Source organism: Nematostella vectensis, chromosome 13, assembly GCF_932526225.1.
Source record: "Nematostella vectensis chromosome 13, jaNemVect1.1, whole genome shotgun sequence".
NCBI classification, from domain to species: domain Eukaryota; kingdom Metazoa; phylum Cnidaria; class Anthozoa; order Actiniaria; family Edwardsiidae; genus Nematostella; species Nematostella vectensis.
The window spans coordinates 12,216,970-12,235,039 of NC_064046.1; the positions used below are offsets into that span (position 1 = coordinate 12,216,970).

The window sequence follows — 18,070 nt, forward strand, 5'->3', positions numbered from 1 at the left end:
TTCCTTAAAGGAAACCACTCCACTCCACTCGCTGAGAGCACCTATGGTGTTGACCAATCATAGCTCGACATTTCACATGGCCTCATTATATTTTTCAGCAGCAAATATAAACCGAATGACTGATCTATTGTCTCATTTGGTACACAGAGAGCACAATTACAGAGAGGTGTTTATTCTGGACGGAAATTGCTATTATCGCAAAAGAAATTGTGCATAGTTAACACACATATTCAAAACGTAACAACAAACACGAAGCGAAGGTTTCATTCATCCTCGTCGCGATGTGGTAAATGGACCCTTAGAACAAGGTACGAGATCTGATGAAACAGTGAATTCATTTTATTTAAGCAAATAGTAATCCAATTTTGGCAGCTAAGAGTGGAGAAAAACAAAACTTGCCAAGTGGTGCGTGGATAAAACCGATGCAGATAATCCCTTGGAAGTATTGGATACTTTTTATAAAGTAGAAAAACAAGGCGAACGGAATCACATCTTGCACTAGAATTTGAGATGTTTTGATGTCAACAAATGCTTAACTGCACCCAAAAGTGTAACACATCAAAACACAAATACATCACTTTATTGATATACGGGTTGCCAACGAGAGGCCAACTTTAGTAAATTTGCTAACAGAAATACAAACTAGAACCAGAGATAGCTCATCTTTGGGTATTTTTCCCATATTTTACCGTCTTCGGTTAATTTTCCCTGGAAAACAAAACAGGATAGGGATCCAGACGATAAAGTTGTTGGCTTTGTTATGCTGCAGTCGCATCACCAGGTAGAAAGAAACACAAACTGTAACGAGATTAAGATTCTTTGGATAATTTTGTAGTTCTTATTGTACGCAGGATAGCGATCTACATGGTACACGAGATGTCACTGATATAGCTGTCTCATCTGCAAGTCTACCAGAAAAAAAAGCTTAAATATTTATCTTGTGGATAATTTTGTCCAAATTGAAAAACGCATGATATCGACCCAGACGAGACAAGAGATGACATTGATGCAGTAGCCATATCTAAAACTCTACCAAAAAGAAACGCAAACTGTAACGAGATAGCGATCCAGACGATACAAGAGTTTGCATAGCATTCAATCCGAAAGTCTACCAGCAAAGCAGATTTGTGCGGAAGATAACCGGGTGTCGTGATGTCGGTAAACGTGACATCTACATCAGTTTGCTACTCGGATTCGGATAGTTCGGCGACACGTGTGGCTGAACTAGTGGCCACGATCATCATAACCTTGCTCTCCGTCCTCGGCAACTCCCTCATCATCTACATAGTCTACGTCGAGCCTAGAGCCACGCGAAAGAACATCAACTACTTCCTCGCAAACGCCGCAGCTGCCGATCTCATCTTCGTTGGTGCGCACGGAACTACGCAATACATAGTGCCGCTACTTTTAAACACGTTTGCGTGGATTCCGAGGGGTCTAACTGGCGACTGGGTGTGCAAAATCGTAAGCTTTGTAGTGGACGTGCCGCTACTGGTGACCCCCCTGACTATGGTCCTGATAAGCATCGAGAGGCACCGTGCGACCAAGTCGTTCCTGAGGACGGCTGGGATGACCAGGCATGTGCGGATTCTCAGCCTTGCACTCTCGTGGGCGATACCTTGCGCTAAGTGCATGCCTGTTCTATGGTACGTAGAGTCGGTCAAACGAGCTGATGGCACTTCGTACTGTATATGGATGACTTCACCCCTCCCCAAGTGGTATATTCTCCTGATCGTGTTCACAACTGGACTTGAAGGGATGGCTGTGGTCGTCATTAACCTCTGTACTGTCAAGAAACTGCACAATCACGTTCTACCGAGTGGATTTCCGGGTGGCCAGCGTAAAACTCGGGAGTCCAGGATACGTAACGCTGTTCGTATGGTGTTCTGCTCCGTGTTGACCTACAGCCTGCTTGTCAGCCCGTTCTATATCTACTACGCAGTCTTCCATCTGAACCGCGTAATCTACACCACATCGTGTGCAGACAGGAGAAAACTTAGTTTCTTGTTCTCGTTTTTGTTGTACGCTAACACGGCACTAGGGCCGTTTGTTTACTTGAAGTTCATTTACGAGTTCCGTGCGAGGCTGAGAAGCCTGATTTCTCGGGTAGACAAGCGAGTGATTCTCGCATCAAACAGAGTGGTGTCGTTTAGACAAACACGAACTATATCGACCGATTTGGGGAATAGCATGGAAAATAACTCAACACTTAATTAAATAGAGCTCTTTCCACATTACGGTAGATAGAACAACGTTTAAAACCATCCAATACTAATAAAGTAGATGTATTATGAGTAAAAGAAAAGATTGAACAAGGCATTCTTATTTTAAGCACACATATGTGGACATATAGTTTCCACTCTATACCTTGTGGCCTGGGCGGTATGAAAATGTTTTTTTTTTTCCTTCCTCGAACTATTTCAATTTCACTTTGGATTCAAGTGTTGAACTTGACAAGACATCTACACTTGCATTATAAAACTTGGATGCTAGAGTTGGTCGTGCTTTCATAGCATGACTATAGGGAAAATAATCTGAATGACTTTTCTAGTACCACACACTTTCAGGCTCTTCAGAGACGATCAAATTGTCATTCGTTTATCTAGTTCTTGGTAGAAGAATATATTGTTCGACCTCCATTTTAAAATTGTGAAGCCGTAAACTAGAGACAACAGAAAACTTGGCATTTTCAAAAATAAAAGAATAAATAAATAAAATTAGGAAGATTTTTTCATATTCTAATTGATTTAAGCCTCATGTTCAATCACGCCGGCAACTAAGTGCATATCAATGGCCGGCTTACTTGAATCCACATTAGTAGGTTTAAAAAGCAGGAAAAAAAACTTAATCTCTTTGAAGACAAAGCCAGTGCTCAACCAGCCTAGAGAAACCGAAAACTGTCAATGAATTAAGCAAATATTGAACGAGAGAAGATAAACGCAAGGAAAAGATGCGCCAAAAACTTGCCACCTCGACAACATTGAGACGCGTGGCTTATTAGTCGTGGCGAAATTAAAATAAAATTGAACAAAATGAACAGAAGAAATAAAAAGGAGGGGTTACAATTTCTTATCGGTATTTTCTCATGTTTCGATTTGAGCGGGAAAGTTTCCTATCAAGTCTATAAAGGTCTTTTCGTTCAGGATGTGAAATAAAACCATACAGGCGGAAACAAGAGGAAGCCGGATGAAAGGGAAGCATAAGTTTGATAGGACCAAATAGTGCTCGGTATTAATTTTAAATTATGACAAAATTTTAAATACATCTTAGTATACAAAAAATATAAATATATATATATATATAACCCTAAAAAAACTTATTATTCTCTCAGAGGACCAGTCTCGTTTGCCGATATGCAATTTTCTCTTGAACTTTTTTACTCCATGATAATCGGTATTAACAGCCCCCCAACACACACACACTAATCCTTATGGGCACAAACGTGACAGGTCCCTAATTATTACTTAACGTTACCAAGAAAAGCGGATCCATCTAGATTACCAGGGGCGTAGCCAGGGGGGTGGCCTAGAAGGCCCCCTCCCTTTTAGCAGCCAAAAATTTAGTAAATGTATGAGACATTATCTAAAATGCAGGAGAAAATGCATTGAAAGTCCCTTTTGGGCCCCCTCCTGTTAAAAATCCTGGCTACGCCGCTAATTACACATGCGCAGTGCTGATAATGTCGTTTATGAGACACCACACCCACCCGTTTTGTCAAACTTACCTGAAGACACGGGTCTGAAACATGAGTGTATCCTTGAAATGAACGCTCTCTGCCTTGCACTTGACCTTGGCGTAGTCACAAACACTGCTGACCAGTAGCTCTACGTCTCGACTGCTGTCCCCTAGGGCTGCGTACGCAGGCTCAGGTTCCACTTCCACCACCCGCTTCTTGGTAGGCTTGACGAGCTTGGCCCTTCCGGGTAATTCTTCTTCCGGTTTGGAGGGGGCGGCATCTTCCATGTCCACCCACTTTACTACTCGCATGCGGTCATCCCAGTCTAAAGGCTGAATGTACATGAAGACATCTTTTACTTTTTTTGTGAAATACGGAATGCTTACTACAGTAATTACTATTACAGAAAATATCACAAATCTGAATACTGACTAGTTGATATCATTGATTTATTATTGTATAGCTATAGTGTTGCGCACGCTTACATTGGTTGACTAGCGGGTCCTTCATCCCCGTACGACCCGCTCACAAAAAAACCCAACACTTGAACATTTACTCAAAACGCTGGATAATACTTCCTCGTTAGCTTGTACTGTAAGAGAACTTAAAGAGCCTCAAAATTTTTCATCGTTTTATGACCAGAGTGAAATTCTCGGGCCCATATATTCCCGCGCACTCAGTCACGACCCGCGCACTCAGAGCTTATATATGAAAAATACTTGATTGAAAGTATCCCATTTACTCGCTTGTATTGGCCGATGGAAACGGATACTTTTCGGTATTGTGCGGGAGCGTAAAGTGGAGGCGTAACTGGCTTTCTTAAAGGGTTGTAAGTACGTACCCTGTCCTGCGCTTCGCCCAACTTTATCTTTACTACTTTACACGGTACATTCTCGGCTTTCATTGTCTTAGGCTTGGCCGACATAAAGCTGATGGCGATGTCCTTTGCACAGCCCGGCTGCAAATGCCCGATACAGGGCGAGAATGTGAGCTCTGGTGGCGGTGACCAGCTGAACCGAATAGGATCCGTGGTCGAGTGGTTTGTCAGTGTGAATGACAGTTGCTTGGAAATGCCGATTTGGCAGTCCTCGAAGCGGATGTGATTCTCGCGGGACGCTGCGGGACAAATCGGGTATTACAGTGACGTCGGTGATAGATCGACAGAAAAGCGAGAAAGATACTCCCAAGTAAATCCCAATCAATTTCTCAACACATAATCAATGTACGTGATGCGGTTCGCAAATCAACACACAAGTTTTATTTTGTGTTACTATCCGTGCGTGGGGCAGTAGTATTTGGGGATCGGTTTTACTGGAAAAGGCTTGTTACATTGGAGGGGATAAAGAAGCGCTCACCAGGGGTGTCCTCCGTTATGTTCGTGACTGCAGGTGCCTCTTCCTGAGGTACAGCAGCGGCTCGTATGTTGTCAATGGTAACCTCGTCTTCATACCCCTCCCCTATAAGCTGTATTGCACCCTCCTCATACGGGTTATCCACCACAGAAAGCTTGAGCCCGCCCACAAGTCTCCCAGTGCTGCTGGGCGTGAATTCCACGCGGAATTCAGCGGTTTTATCCATAGGCACGGATACGGAGGCGGTGTGAACGCGGGTCTTGGGGTCTGTGCTATCACTGTCTTCAGGGATGAAAGCCTGTATAAAAGTTTCAAGTGTTACCTACATTAAAGTGCCGTTAGAACAGAGCAGAAGGCATTAAGAGTGGAATTCAATGGCTACTTTCAAGGGGATGGTATTGCCTGAAAAGGAGAATTTGAGTATAACATGATTCATTTAATCAAGCGCTGTATATAGGTCTCGTGTTATCTAGAAAAGATCAAGCGGCAAAGAGTACCCAGCTAATTTATATCAACCTTCGTCGTCATTTAGGCTTCTTTAACAGCCCTCACTCCCAAACCCAATCTCCATCCCATACACCTTGATTACTTCGGTGGTAGGCAAGTTTTTCTATACGCGGACAGTGTCCTTTAGGTCGATGTTGTCCCTACCGCTTTTCCAACCCCTCCAGTAAGACATTGATAAAACATCAAACATATTTCTCCACGTACCTTGGTTTCCTCGGTAGGTACGATCTTGTATACACCCGCCGAGTCCTTCAGGTCGATGTTGACATGTGATGTCAGGCTACCGTCGTTACGCAGCACTAGGGGTAGTACCTGGGTGCGGCCTAACAGGAGGCGGTTGAATAAGAGAACAGGTGCCCCCTTCTTGTTGCGTGCAGTCGGACGGACCACCGTGATGCGGGGCAAGTTACCTTCACCTAGTGCGTGACAAGACATTAAAATCCATCAGGCAGTGATTGCGAGTCTTGTTGCGAGACAATATAATGTGGAGCCTTTGACAGTTGACATTGCGAAGCTCTTTATTGGATGTAGCTTTTATCTACTGATTTCTATTTGTTCTTTTAGGTTTGTTCTCTTTATGGATGGTTTACATTTTGTCGTATCTTTCTATCTGCTAAGGGAAAGTTAATTTATTATCCCGAAGGGGGGAAGTGGGTGGGCGTGAGGATATTGATAAAAGACAGGGATAAAATTAGTTCCCCCCCCCCCCCTTCAGGAGAAACAAAATTTTCCATGCCCCCCTTTACGCTTCCCCTATATTTTCGGTGTCCCCCCCCTCCAAAAAATCCGAAGAAAGAATGAGTAAGGGAAGGAACACGAGCAAGGGATAAGGTGCAAGCTGGTCAGAAAGTGGAGGGGGAGGAATTGGCTGAAAACATCAATTCAGAAAAAGTGAAGGCACTCAATCTCTCAAAGATGCAACTAACTCCAGCAACCTGATAATGGTTGATGACGTAGAAGAAGCAAACAGGCTTTTTGATCTTCTTGCAAGAAAAGCGCAGCATGCGAAAAGAGAAAAGAAGAGAGCAAGGAATAGACAGCAAATCAGATATGAGCGAGAATTTTGATGACGGAGAATGAGCGCTTATAGCATTAAAACGTTTTGTTTATATTTTTTTAGATATGGAACTTAAGCACTTTATAATTTATATAGCGGAAACCATAAAAAATATATTTAGGTTGTATACAAGTTTGCATTGCATAGATAAAACGTGACTTATTATGTATCCCGGACTCCTGGATTTTGCATGGCATATGACTGCCCCCAAAACGAGAAAAGTTGAACCAAGAAGTCTGATTTGACACTATCCCCCCCCCCTCGGGATAATAAATGAACTTTCCCTTATCTTTTTTTTGTGGTGGTGGTGGTGGTGGTGGTTGTGGTGGTGACGTTGATCATAGGGAGCAAATCTTGAGTAGACAGCAGATGCAATTGGTCTACCCTACCTTGTATGTCAAAGATGAGGTTGCGATATTTGGACACGTTGCTAGGCATGCCATCGACTGCAGCTTCCATGATAGCGGAGTACGATTGCATGGAGGGAGGGCAGAAGGTCACGGTAGCGTAGATGTGACCATGCGCGGGGATGGATGCACGCTGGGGCTCGATCTCGTACACGTCGTGCCAGCGAGCAGATGGCTTATTGGATAGCGGTTTTACGGAAAGAACTACGTCACAAGGCACCTTGAAAGAAACCAGGAAATGTGTATAAGTGTATAACTCATTGTTTCCGCCTTTCTCAATAAACCGAAAACCTTATTATCGATAATTGAATGACATAAGTATGACAGGTCAAAAGTACGGCAAGGACTATGGGTATTGTTAAATAATCGGGTTCGGGTTGAGAGCATAAAAGGTGGAACAGCTGCTATACAGGCTAAATTTATTTTAAGACCAAGAAGGCAGTGAAGATGTGGTGTGTGTGACAAATAAGTTAGGTTCTGATGGCAGTAATGAGTGCACCAACCAGCGAGGATCTAATAGCTGCGATAAAGGATATTAATGCCTGGTGCACGCTAGTGACATAACGACATTCACACTTGAACATATGAACATAAGGGTGCACGCGCCTATGTCATTATGTCGTTATGTCACATAACAGAATAAACGGCTATCTTACCTTGTTACTATTGCTTATCCTGAAGCGCGCCTTCGCCTTCCTGCCCACAATGGTATTGTAGAAGATGAACTTGTTCTCGTCCTCGCCGTACACGCCCGCTCCACTGGCCAGGTCATGCGTCAGGTACTGGAATAAGTTGAGCTGCTTGACGATCACGTGCTCCTCGAAGATTGAGCCCACGGTCTCGGGAGAGATGATGGAGATGCCTGGTACGCACGTCTCGCCAATCAGCTTGTACGGGATGCCCTGGGGGTGGTCCGTAGGAGGACGATCCGAGATGTCGATAGCAATGTCCTGAAATAGAGGAAATGGTGGCAGTTGAAATATCGAACGCAGTTTACAAATAACTGGGCCTACAGCTGTACTGGGGTTGTATTAGAAAAAAACCAAATAGTCGTGTTCGTGAACCAGAAGAATGAATAATATACACCAAAAACTGGAATTCGGTTCTGCCAAATTTTCGTCTTTAAAAAGACTTCTTCGGGGCTGTGTATTAGAGATACAGGAAAAAAAACAATTAGTTTTTGGTCGATGTCAGAACGAGACATTTCCGTAATTAAAACTTCAACACTATTTTCTCAAAAGAAAAACATTTTTAAACTGACCCTCCTCCCACCGTATGCTATTTTACCGGAGAAGTATGAGACAAACTGAAGTAATGCCAGTAACCCATGCAACTGATTGTCTTTACTTTTCAAACATCGCGCAAGTTGAAAGGGAGATAAACGCCCACTCACCTCCTCGCTAAATCCCGGGGTCTCGGCCATCATGTCGACAGTGATCTGGGCGGTACCCCCGGCAGGTACACTCCCTACTGCGGGGTAAAGAGTGAACATACCCAGCTGGAGTCTGATGTTAGGCGCGCCTGTAGACACATCCGCCCTGCAAAGAACACGCACCATTAAGTTATCCTTTGATTCCCCTTCAAACAACCCCGAGACGTAAAATGACTACCATTTCCGTCCATCAATTCGTAACGGTGAACACATTTTAGAACATTATTTTTAAAACGATACAAATTCAACAGAATCTGACCCGATAAAATTGTTCAGAGTTTCTGGATGGGTGCAAGTAGAATGAACACTCCTGTAGTAGATAACAAAAAACTGTTTGTTTTTCTCCTGTAAGCGGACAATCCTTTGAGCCGACGTGGAAATACCTTACTTAACAAAACTGTTTGCTCTTTCTTTATATAATAAAAGCGATTCTTCACGTCGATTTTTCACTAACAGTATGTTCTTGAAATACAAAGACGAGAGGCACTGGAACACATACCCTCTAACGGAGTCTGCGCGTTTCGGTTTAGGCGGCTTTCCACTTTCTTGCTGCTGCGACCTTCCCGAGCTAGACCCGTCACGTGACTTCGCCCTCTTGCCCGGGGGTCCCAGTCTCTGGCGGCCCTGCGAGGTCGTGTTGACCATCTTGAGGACTGAGTACCGGAAGTCGAACTCGCCCTTGTTTTCAATGGTGAAGAGCAGCGTACGTTTGGTGTTGACGAGCATAGCCCCGAAGTTGATATCGCTCATGGGAAAAATTGCGTACTTGCTGTAGACAGACCGCACTGCGATCTTGACGGGGATACTTGCGATCACCTCTCCTGCATCGCCAAGGTGTGGTTCGATGATCTAGAGGGTAACGAGAGACCTTCGTGACATGATACTACAAAATTAAAGCACGCTGGTCCGGCTTGCATGACAGTGCTGTTGTTTTTTAGTTTTTAATATCCAAAACTCTTACCAATTTTTATAATACAACATTCCCTGATGTATTATTTTATACTTTACAAAATAGAACGGAAGATGACAAACCCCTATAGCATTGTCAATTTCTTTTTAATTCTAGCCTTTACCCCCCCCCCCCCTCCCCTCACTTTGCCTTCTACACACCATGCATCATACATCCTTATATTTCGCCTGTACCTGGCATTTCAGTATGGGCTGGTCCTTAATGCTGATTTCGCCCTTGGAACGGAAGATCACTTGCACCTGGGTGGGTCTGTCTGTTGGTAGCAGTGGGCCGCGGTTTGGCATCACAGTAAACAAATCCTGGATGTTGGGAGGTGACGACTCGGTCGGCTCAAACGCGAAGTTGAAGTTTATTTCAAAGCGACCTTTGTTCTTCAACGAACAAGTCTGCTTGGTCTCGTCCATGACTTTAAGGACGCCGAAGTCCAGTCCGCCATCAGCACCTAATAAAGGGAGAGGGATCATGTAGGCATAACTTTGGCGGAGTCCCGTAAGCCGATGTCTTTTCAACTAGAGGGCAACTTTAAGTTAGGGGTGGGAGAAAGGAGCTGGGGTGGGGTGGGTGGGGTGGGAGAAAGAAGGTGCTGGTCTGGGGTGGAAAAGGTTCAGCAGGGGGGGGGGGGGGGATTTTACCGGGAGTTGAATATGAATCCAGATTTCTCTTATGGAACCTTGAGTCCGCTTGAACCTCCCTGAATACCCCCCACCCTAACCCCTCTTATCACATTTCTAAGGGCTTGATAGCATAATCATTTGCCCATTCTACCACTGTCCACGGTATACCCTTCGCACCTTTAGGGAAGCTCATATCAAGCGCAACATCGTACGCTTCCGCGTGGACCTGGATGTTCTCAGCCTGCACAAGGCCCATAATCTGCTCCACGTCCGACACCTCCAGCCGCACTATCTTCTTGACATTGGTGGGCCGCACGGCGCGGAAGTGCATCTGCAAGGCGTACTCGGACTTGGGCTCAATCACGCCGTGTTCGGTGGTGAGCGAAAAGTCGTCGCCCAAGTTGTCCATGCCGTTTATACGCCACGATACGGGAAGTAGCGTGCTGTTGCGCAGGAATATGGTACGCGTGTCTTTCCTGAGAATAAAAATGTTCAAATGAAGCAACTTGGTTCAAGTTGCTCTCGCCAATGCGCAAAAATAAAGAAAAAAATTCTCGACGAGAGTATGTATAATTTTGGTAATTGTTTTATTCTTTAAAAGTTTATGAACTGAGATGATCTTATGAACAGTAAGTTTGGATGCATTTTTGGGTTAAGCGATTCAGAAAAGTTCAACGATTATGAGATTAGAAATTAGATAAACGGTAAAGATAGATAGATAAACGGTTTTGGCGAGGTTAAGCGGTTTTGAAAAATTCAATGAAAAACAGTAGTTTTAGATACTGCAAAGCAGTTTTAAAAATAAAGTTTAATGAGAATGAAATGAGCGTATGTTATGAAACGTTCTGAACATTTCAATTTACAGAAAACCGGAAATAATTCCATTAGTAATAATGGAACTATTTTCGGCTACACGCAGGCTACAGAAAACCTAGCACTTTCACAATTTGCCTTAATGTTCCCTTTTATGGAGTACCTGTGTAAAAGGACGCGGTCAAACTGCAGCTGTTTGCGGTCAAGTTCGAGTTCAGGTCGCACCCCGGAGCACGAAATCTTAAACACGACCGGCTCTGGATTCTCCCTGATACAGCACACTACTGCGTCCTCGAAGACCCCTGTGGTCTTGGGGTACGCCCACACCAGCAGGTCCTAAAACACAAACAACAAGGATGAGCCTGGACATATGGATAAAGGTACAGGCCAGACAATGTAAGTCATGCCAATATCAGTATAAATTAGAATAACAAGCAAATATCATATCAAGGGTCTATTTTATCAAAGGAGGGGGGGGGAGGGTTATGCATTTTCTTGGAAAAGGAAACGTTACCAGTATAGTTTACAATGGAAAAAGAGACATACTATAAAGGTTTTATTTTTCGGATGGGATTAAGTAATACCACACAGTGCCAGTAATCAACTTAGTTTTCTAGAAAAAGGAACAATGCTAAGTGGGCACTTGGCAACTATTGCTGAACCTTCCACAGATTTCATCAGCAGTAGTTGAATCAAGTAAACAGTAATCTGAGTCGTTACCTGTCTTTCTCCTGGTTTGAGCGTCATGTTGGGCGGGTCCAATATGAACGTGACTGCAGAGCTATCGTTCTGGAAGCAGAAGTTCAACTCTGCTTCTAGCGGAGACGTATTCTGAATGGTGAGCTTCTCGAAGTTCTCCGGGTACCGTCCCTCCTTGTAGCGGTCACGTGTTTTACCGCATAGCAAAGGACCAAACTCAAACGTCTCACTGCGAGAAACACAAAAAGAGACGTATTCATGTCACACTCTGACATGTAAACGTTAGAGATACATTCCATAACGTGATCGTTGGCTTTTAGATTTGGTGTTAAATCAACTTAACTACGTGGCATGACAATTCCTTCATAGAGCAGAATTTAACGTGACAACCGATCAATAGCGCGGCACGTAGCGTGACAACTCCCAAGAGCATTGGCCCTAGCGTGACATTTCATTAATAGCGTGACTCACCTGCTAAGGATGTACTTCTTGTGGCAGATCTCCTCGGGCTTGCGGTACTTCCTGCGGTGGGGGAACACCACCCTGGGCTCTCGGCTTATCGCGGGGAAGGCGCACACGCCGCGGCAGAACAGCTGGTAGCGGCGGCGCGTGCCCACGAGCTCGAAGTTGAGCGTCTGGTCGAACTGGCCGAGCTCTTCCGAGCGGAATCGGACCCTCAACGTGACGGACTCGTTGGCGGCGATGACCCAGCGATGGGAAGCAAGCTGTGGGGCGGTCTGGGGACCGTCACTGGAATAGAATGGTAGATAACTACAGTGTGCTACTATTACGGAAGAAGGGCTGAAAAAAGCAAGCACTCTTTGAAGAGTCTGCTCTCGGAATTCTATACAGACTGCTCTTGTCTTAAAAGACAACAGGAGACTGTACAGAATTCCGAGGAGACCGATTTTTTTCTCTTTTCTTACTCGCATCAAGAACAAGAGAGTTTGCTCAAAGACAAGAGGAGACTACAGAATTCCGAGAGGACCGATTTTTTTTTCTCCTTTCTTACTCGCATAAAAAACAAGCACCCTTTTAAGAGTCTGCTCTCGGAATTCTGTACAGTCTGCTCTTGTCTTTAAAGACAAGAGGAGTGTGTAAGGAAATCCGAGAGGACCGATTTTTTTTTCTCCTTTCTTACTCGCATAAAAAACAAGCACCCTTTTAAGAGTCTGCTCTCGGAATTCTGTACAGTTTGCTCTTGTCTTAAAAGACAAGAGGAGAGTGTAAGGAAATCCGAGAGGACCGATTTTTTTCTCTCTACTTACTTGCAACAAAAACATGCACTCTTTTAAAAGTTAGCTTGAGTAGACTTTACAGAATTCCGAGAGGACAGATTTTTTTCGCAACAAAAAATATGCACAAATGCCAAACGCATCTAAATTCTTATGTGGATAGCGATGGCGGCCACCTTCAGCCAACTATATCTTTTTATGTAGAACGAAGGCAAAATTGTGGAAAATTCGTTTTAAAAAGAGCCGAAAAAGAAGCAAAGAATAGAAACATTTATATCCCGCCACATTTTTGAGCCAAAGACTTACGTCTTGTCTTCGTCTACTTGAGGCGCAACGGTGGGGGGAGGGGAGGTTGCACCGTGAGCTCCCCCCTTGCTCTTCCTGGCCGAGCTCTGACGTTCACGACGAGACTTAGCGCCGCTTTCGCGGTCGTCTTTATCGCGTCCGCGCTGACTCTTTCGACTGTGCTCCTACAGACAAACAACATCCATTAAAAATAGGCACGATAAGCATCCATGTGGCTGCCAGAGACAATCATTGACCTTAAAGGGGCAGTGTCTTGGTAAAAGACTTAAATTCAAAGCAAATGACCACAAACTATCAATCAGCTTCTGACTTTAGGTGAACAGATGTTACCGTGTTTAAATTTACAGCTAGCATATCCATAGCTACAGTTAGCTCTGAGTGGCACATGATTTCACAACATGCTTATATTAGCCTTTGACATTTAAAATAAAAGAAGATATCGTACAACTACAGTGACATATTAAAGAAACGTTACCCGTATTTCTCAGCCGGCTTACATCAACCTTTGACTTTATAAAAGAAGATATCGTAAAGCTACAGCTAACAAACCGACTGCTAAAGCTTACTCTAACTAGAGTGACACATTAATAAGCTTTACCTGTGATTTCTCAGCAGGCTTATCAGCTTCTGGCTCGGGCTCCTTAGGTTTCTCCCCCTGAGGAGCATTCGGGTCGTCAGGTCCATTCGCGATGAAGATGTAATGAGATGGCGGGTCAGAGCCAAGTGGCGCCCGACGCCTCACCGGATACGGCACGACGGAAAACGAGGCTGGTGGGGGTATGGGAGGACCATGTTCACCCAAACCAAGGCCATCCAAAACCTAGTAAAATTATGATAACTTTTATCAACATGGCAGTATCCTTTGCCCCTTATATTAATATACAGCTATTTCAAAAAAAACGTTGTCAAAAAGCGCTCAGCCGTACGTGCCTATACCGCGAGCTGCTCTGAGTAATATGTTGCTCACAATTTTTATTTTAGTTTAAGGACTTTTTAAAATAGACTGCTGTTCTGCTATTTTGACAGAGCTTAACGAGTTTGCGCCGGTAGTGAAGAATAAACATAGTCTGAAACAGCATATATTACCCATACTACCTTGCGGTATGGGCGCGTAAAGCAGAGCGATCTTGGACAACGATTTTTGAAATAGCTGTATAGCCTTGTAATCATGCAAGGTTATCAACATTATCTGACATATCGTCCCCAGCCTTGACAAGTAACACAACATGCAACCTTGGTGCAACCTTGATAGCTTTGTCAAATCTACCATATGTCTCTACTATAGACAAGTCATGTCACGCTACCATAGACATGACATGTCACGCTACCATAGACATGACATGTCACGCTACCATAGACATGACATGTCACGCTACCATAGATATTACATGTCACGAAATAACCTCAACCTTGGGCCTAGCTAAAAACCTCCTTGACTTGACCTACTCCAATGAATGGCCTACCTCAATGGGTATTGGCAAGATCCTCTTAGACATGACATGAGCTTGTGCCTGAATAAGCCGTCCGACATTTGAGCCACTCTGTTATATAACCTACCTCAAGGGAGTTGGCACGATCCCCTTCGACATGACATGAGCTCGTGCCTGAATAGGCTGTCCGACATTTGAGTTGCATAACATACCTCAATACTTTTTGGTAGGATCCCCTTGGACATGACATGAGCTTGTGCCTGAATAAGCCGTCCGACATTTGAGCCACTCTGTTATATAACCTACCTCAAGGGAGTTGGCACGATCCCCTTCGACATGACATGAGCTCGTGCCTGAATAGGCTGTCCGACATTTGAGTTGCATAACATACCTCAATACTTTTTGGTAGGATCCCCTTAGACATGACATGAGCTCGTGCCTGAATAAGCCAGCTGACATTTGAGTTGCATAGCCTACCTCAATAGGTGTTGGTAGGATCCCCTTAGACATGACATGAGCTCGTGCCTGAATAAGCCGGCTGACATTTGAGTTGCATAGCCTACCTCAATATGTGTTGGTAGAATCCCCTTAGACATGACATGAGCTCGTGCCTGAATAAGACGGCCGACATTTGAGTTGCATAGCCTACCTCAATAGGTGTTGGTAGGATCCCCTTAGACATGACGACTTCAGTTGCACACTCCTGGGGTTGCATCACGTCGGTCATCACGTTGGGCACCCCAAGCCCATCTTTTTTGGAAGCATCTTCGTTATCATCATGATCGCCACTCACACCAGATAGCGGGGATTCAGGGACGTGCTGAGGAAAAGACGCACAAGCGCATGAGCAAATAACGCAGTATCAGCTACAGTTTTACTTTTTCCCTCTTTGTGACGTAGGCGCGTACCGAGGATAGGTTGTGGGGGGTGCGCAGTCATAGGTATTATATGGAAAAGGCATAGTATTTGAAGATTCCTTAATAAGAAATGACCCACTTTTTAGCCGCTAGGGGGGGGGGGGGGGGGGGAGAGGGGCACGCCTGTAACGTTTGGCTGCATTCTATTTGCTGCAATCTATCTGCGTAACCACGCAGGTTCAAATAAGAAACCTGCTCGCGTTGTGCATTTTTTTTTACAAACAAAACATTTATTTTCCAGTTGCCATCCGCCAATCCTCTTTGTATTTGTCTACAAATAGGAATTTTATGGTTTCCCATCGGAGCGTTTCACTACGACCATGATTGTTATGTAATACCCCCTAGGGATAATGGGATCATAACATAGCTTGGCACACGAGCACTCTTTCGTCCTGGCTCTTGACCCGTGATGATCTCACGTCATTGCTTACAGTTTGGTGACCCGAAATCTTTGACAATGTTGTTTTGGTTTCGCTTTGATTCTTAACTTTTATGATTTAGAATAATTATCTAACTATCCTCGCTTTTTTTATACTTTCGAAACAAATCTTTGCATTCCACAATACATGTACCTCCTTTGCCTTCTCCTTTTCTTTTTCTTTCTCCTCCTTTTTGTCTTTCTTGTCCTTAAATTTCTTTGATCCAAGCTGAGGCACAAGATCCAATTCAAAGATGTCCGATTTCGGCGAGTCTGGCCGGTTGACCGTGCCAGTGGACCGGTCCCAGTGCTGCAAAACATTGTCGATCTCCCGGAGACTTGCCTCAAATAAGGTAAACCTACAAGAAATACAACATAAAATACAAAAATACTGACATGGCTAAATTAAAGCATTGTAAATATTTTCATATTAAATGTGAGAAAAATCCAGACAAAACATCTTTCCTCTCCAGAAATTCCGACGCAATTATACTTGTCCGGCTGGGATTTGAGATATGCGATCAGACGGCAGAAACCTTCCAGACACATTTTAATAATTTGCTATTATTTTGGCCACGTATTTTTGAAGAGACTTCCAATCGTTTTAACCTTAATTGAGCTCAGGCTACTAAGCGACAGAATTTCATAATTTTTATCACAACCATACGATTCTTCATCACCACAGGCTGACTTACTTTTTATGGAGTTCTTTTTCACGCTCCTCTTCTTCAGTCAGAGGTTTTGGCTCTTCGATCGCGGGAGCAGCTGGCGGTATCACGCCAGAAGACATGCGCGGGTGCTTCCCTGCCTTTGCCGCCAGCTTCTTCTTGTCGTCAATGACGTCACTGCTGTCCGATCGCTCGGATATGACAGAGGGAGCCCCCCCTCGTGTCTGAGCCTCGAGATTTTGCGCTTGGGACGCCACGGCCGTTACGCGCCCAGATGACAACTTGTCACTGCTTTTCTCTGGTTTCTTTTCCTTCTTTTCCTCGTGCCCTTTCTTCTCTTTGGAGCCCGGTCCGCCTTGCTGTCCAGGGCGCTTGCGCTTGGCGTTCCTACAAGTTTCAAGCGAGCACGGAGCTAACGGAATTTATTTTTGCTAACGCACTGAGCCATAGAGAAATAAAGACTTCCATCCTCAACCTATGCAGTCTCTCAAAAAGCTTGAGATTCTTCTAACGCTACTTCCTTTAGCTTTAGCCGTTTATTTTTTCCTTTATCGCTGCCTCTAATACGTCATGTAGCGTGTTTTTTAAATTACTTAAGCAAGGGCGACCAGGACGGCTAGGACAACGAGATCGAGAAAGATGAGCTCGAATTTTGCGATCAATTCAAATTTGAATAAGCAAATCATGTAAAAAATGACTAAGGACATTATTTCTGCAGTAGCGAACGTAGTTAGAAGAGTTTACAGTGCAAACATTCGCGTCCTCAATTGATCGTAAAAGTTGGGGGTTTCACGTCGTGGTTTAGTGCAAAACGGCTGAATATTGAATTGAATCAAATTTTGTTTTCTGCCAATCATTGTTTTCTGTCGTCGTCTTCCACGTTGCTGTCGTCCCTAATGTTTCCTAGTCACTACTCACTTTTCTTCCTCTAGCCGTTTCTCCTCCAGCAGTGCCTGCATTTCCTTCTCTTTCCTCTCCTTCTCCTGACGCTCCATCTCGCGCTTCAAACGCTGTTTCTTCTGCTCCAGGTGCTTGCGGTCCACCTCTGCCTTCTGTTCATCCGTCAGCGCGTCATACTCCTCCTCGCTCATCTCTTCAAGGCGACGCTTCTCTTCCTCCTCGGCAAGTTTGCGCTGTTTCGCTAGCGGAAAAACAACAACAAACTCAAACAAAGACTTACTGGTATCGCAAAAGGCTAAGACCTTCCCCTCTAATTAAACCTAATTGTCAAACAGTTTGGCCGTCATGGACCCTAATCTGTATATATACAGAGACGATCAGAGGTCATCTGAATCGAATAATCTTCTCTTACATTGAGGACACAGAATGCGGGTCATGCTGGACAACTTTGACCAATCAGATTCGGCTTGAACACCGTAGTCGACCGAAGCCAGACCGTTTGGCTGTCGATTGACCGTGGAAACACCCTAACCTGATTGGCTGGGCTTTTTTTTTTTCAAAATGTTTACGGTGCCCGAGCCGAATCTTATTGGTCAAAGTTGTTCAGCATGGCCCGCTTTCAGTGTCCTCGCTGTAATACGCTATCAAAATTATGCTCATTTTCCCAGA

At 44.3% G+C, this 18,070-nt stretch overlaps 2 protein-coding genes across 2 annotated transcripts in view; one reads left to right on the forward strand and one right to left on the reverse strand.

Moving 5' to 3' along the window:
• LOC5519462 (hydrocephalus-inducing protein homolog) overlaps window positions 1-18,070 on the reverse strand; it is a 71,702-nt gene that overhangs the window by 20,496 nt on the left and 33,136 nt on the right. Inside the window, exons 41-59 of the mRNA XM_048721070.1 lie at window positions 17,420-17,642; window positions 16,529-16,888; window positions 15,988-16,192; window positions 15,148-15,318; window positions 13,667-13,888; window positions 13,069-13,232; window positions 11,999-12,277; window positions 11,549-11,756; window positions 10,992-11,164; window positions 10,193-10,491; window positions 9,575-9,843; window positions 8,931-9,280; window positions 8,393-8,537; window positions 7,656-7,949; window positions 6,982-7,219; window positions 5,740-5,951; window positions 5,032-5,326; window positions 4,518-4,792; window positions 3,725-4,008 (exon numbers count right to left, since the gene is read on the reverse strand). Coding sequence (XP_048577027.1) covers window positions 3,725-4,008; window positions 4,518-4,792; window positions 5,032-5,326; window positions 5,740-5,951; window positions 6,982-7,219; window positions 7,656-7,949; window positions 8,393-8,537; window positions 8,931-9,280; window positions 9,575-9,843; window positions 10,193-10,491; window positions 10,992-11,164; window positions 11,549-11,756; window positions 11,999-12,277; window positions 13,069-13,232; window positions 13,667-13,888; window positions 15,148-15,318; window positions 15,988-16,192; window positions 16,529-16,888; window positions 17,420-17,642 — 4,666 coding nt within the window. The remainder of the gene's footprint in view (window positions 1-3,724; window positions 4,009-4,517; window positions 4,793-5,031; window positions 5,327-5,739; window positions 5,952-6,981; window positions 7,220-7,655; window positions 7,950-8,392; window positions 8,538-8,930; window positions 9,281-9,574; window positions 9,844-10,192; window positions 10,492-10,991; window positions 11,165-11,548; window positions 11,757-11,998; window positions 12,278-13,068; window positions 13,233-13,666; window positions 13,889-15,147; window positions 15,319-15,987; window positions 16,193-16,528; window positions 16,889-17,419; window positions 17,643-18,070) is intronic.
• Window positions 121-3,033, forward strand: LOC116603303 (galanin receptor type 3). The gene is made up of 2 exons (XM_032364344.2): window positions 121-308; window positions 852-3,033. Exon 2 carries the CDS (start codon window positions 1,153-1,155, stop codon window positions 2,215-2,217), a length of 1,065 nt encoding a protein of 354 aa, XP_032220235.2. The 5' UTR covers window positions 121-308; window positions 852-1,152; the 3' UTR covers window positions 2,218-3,033.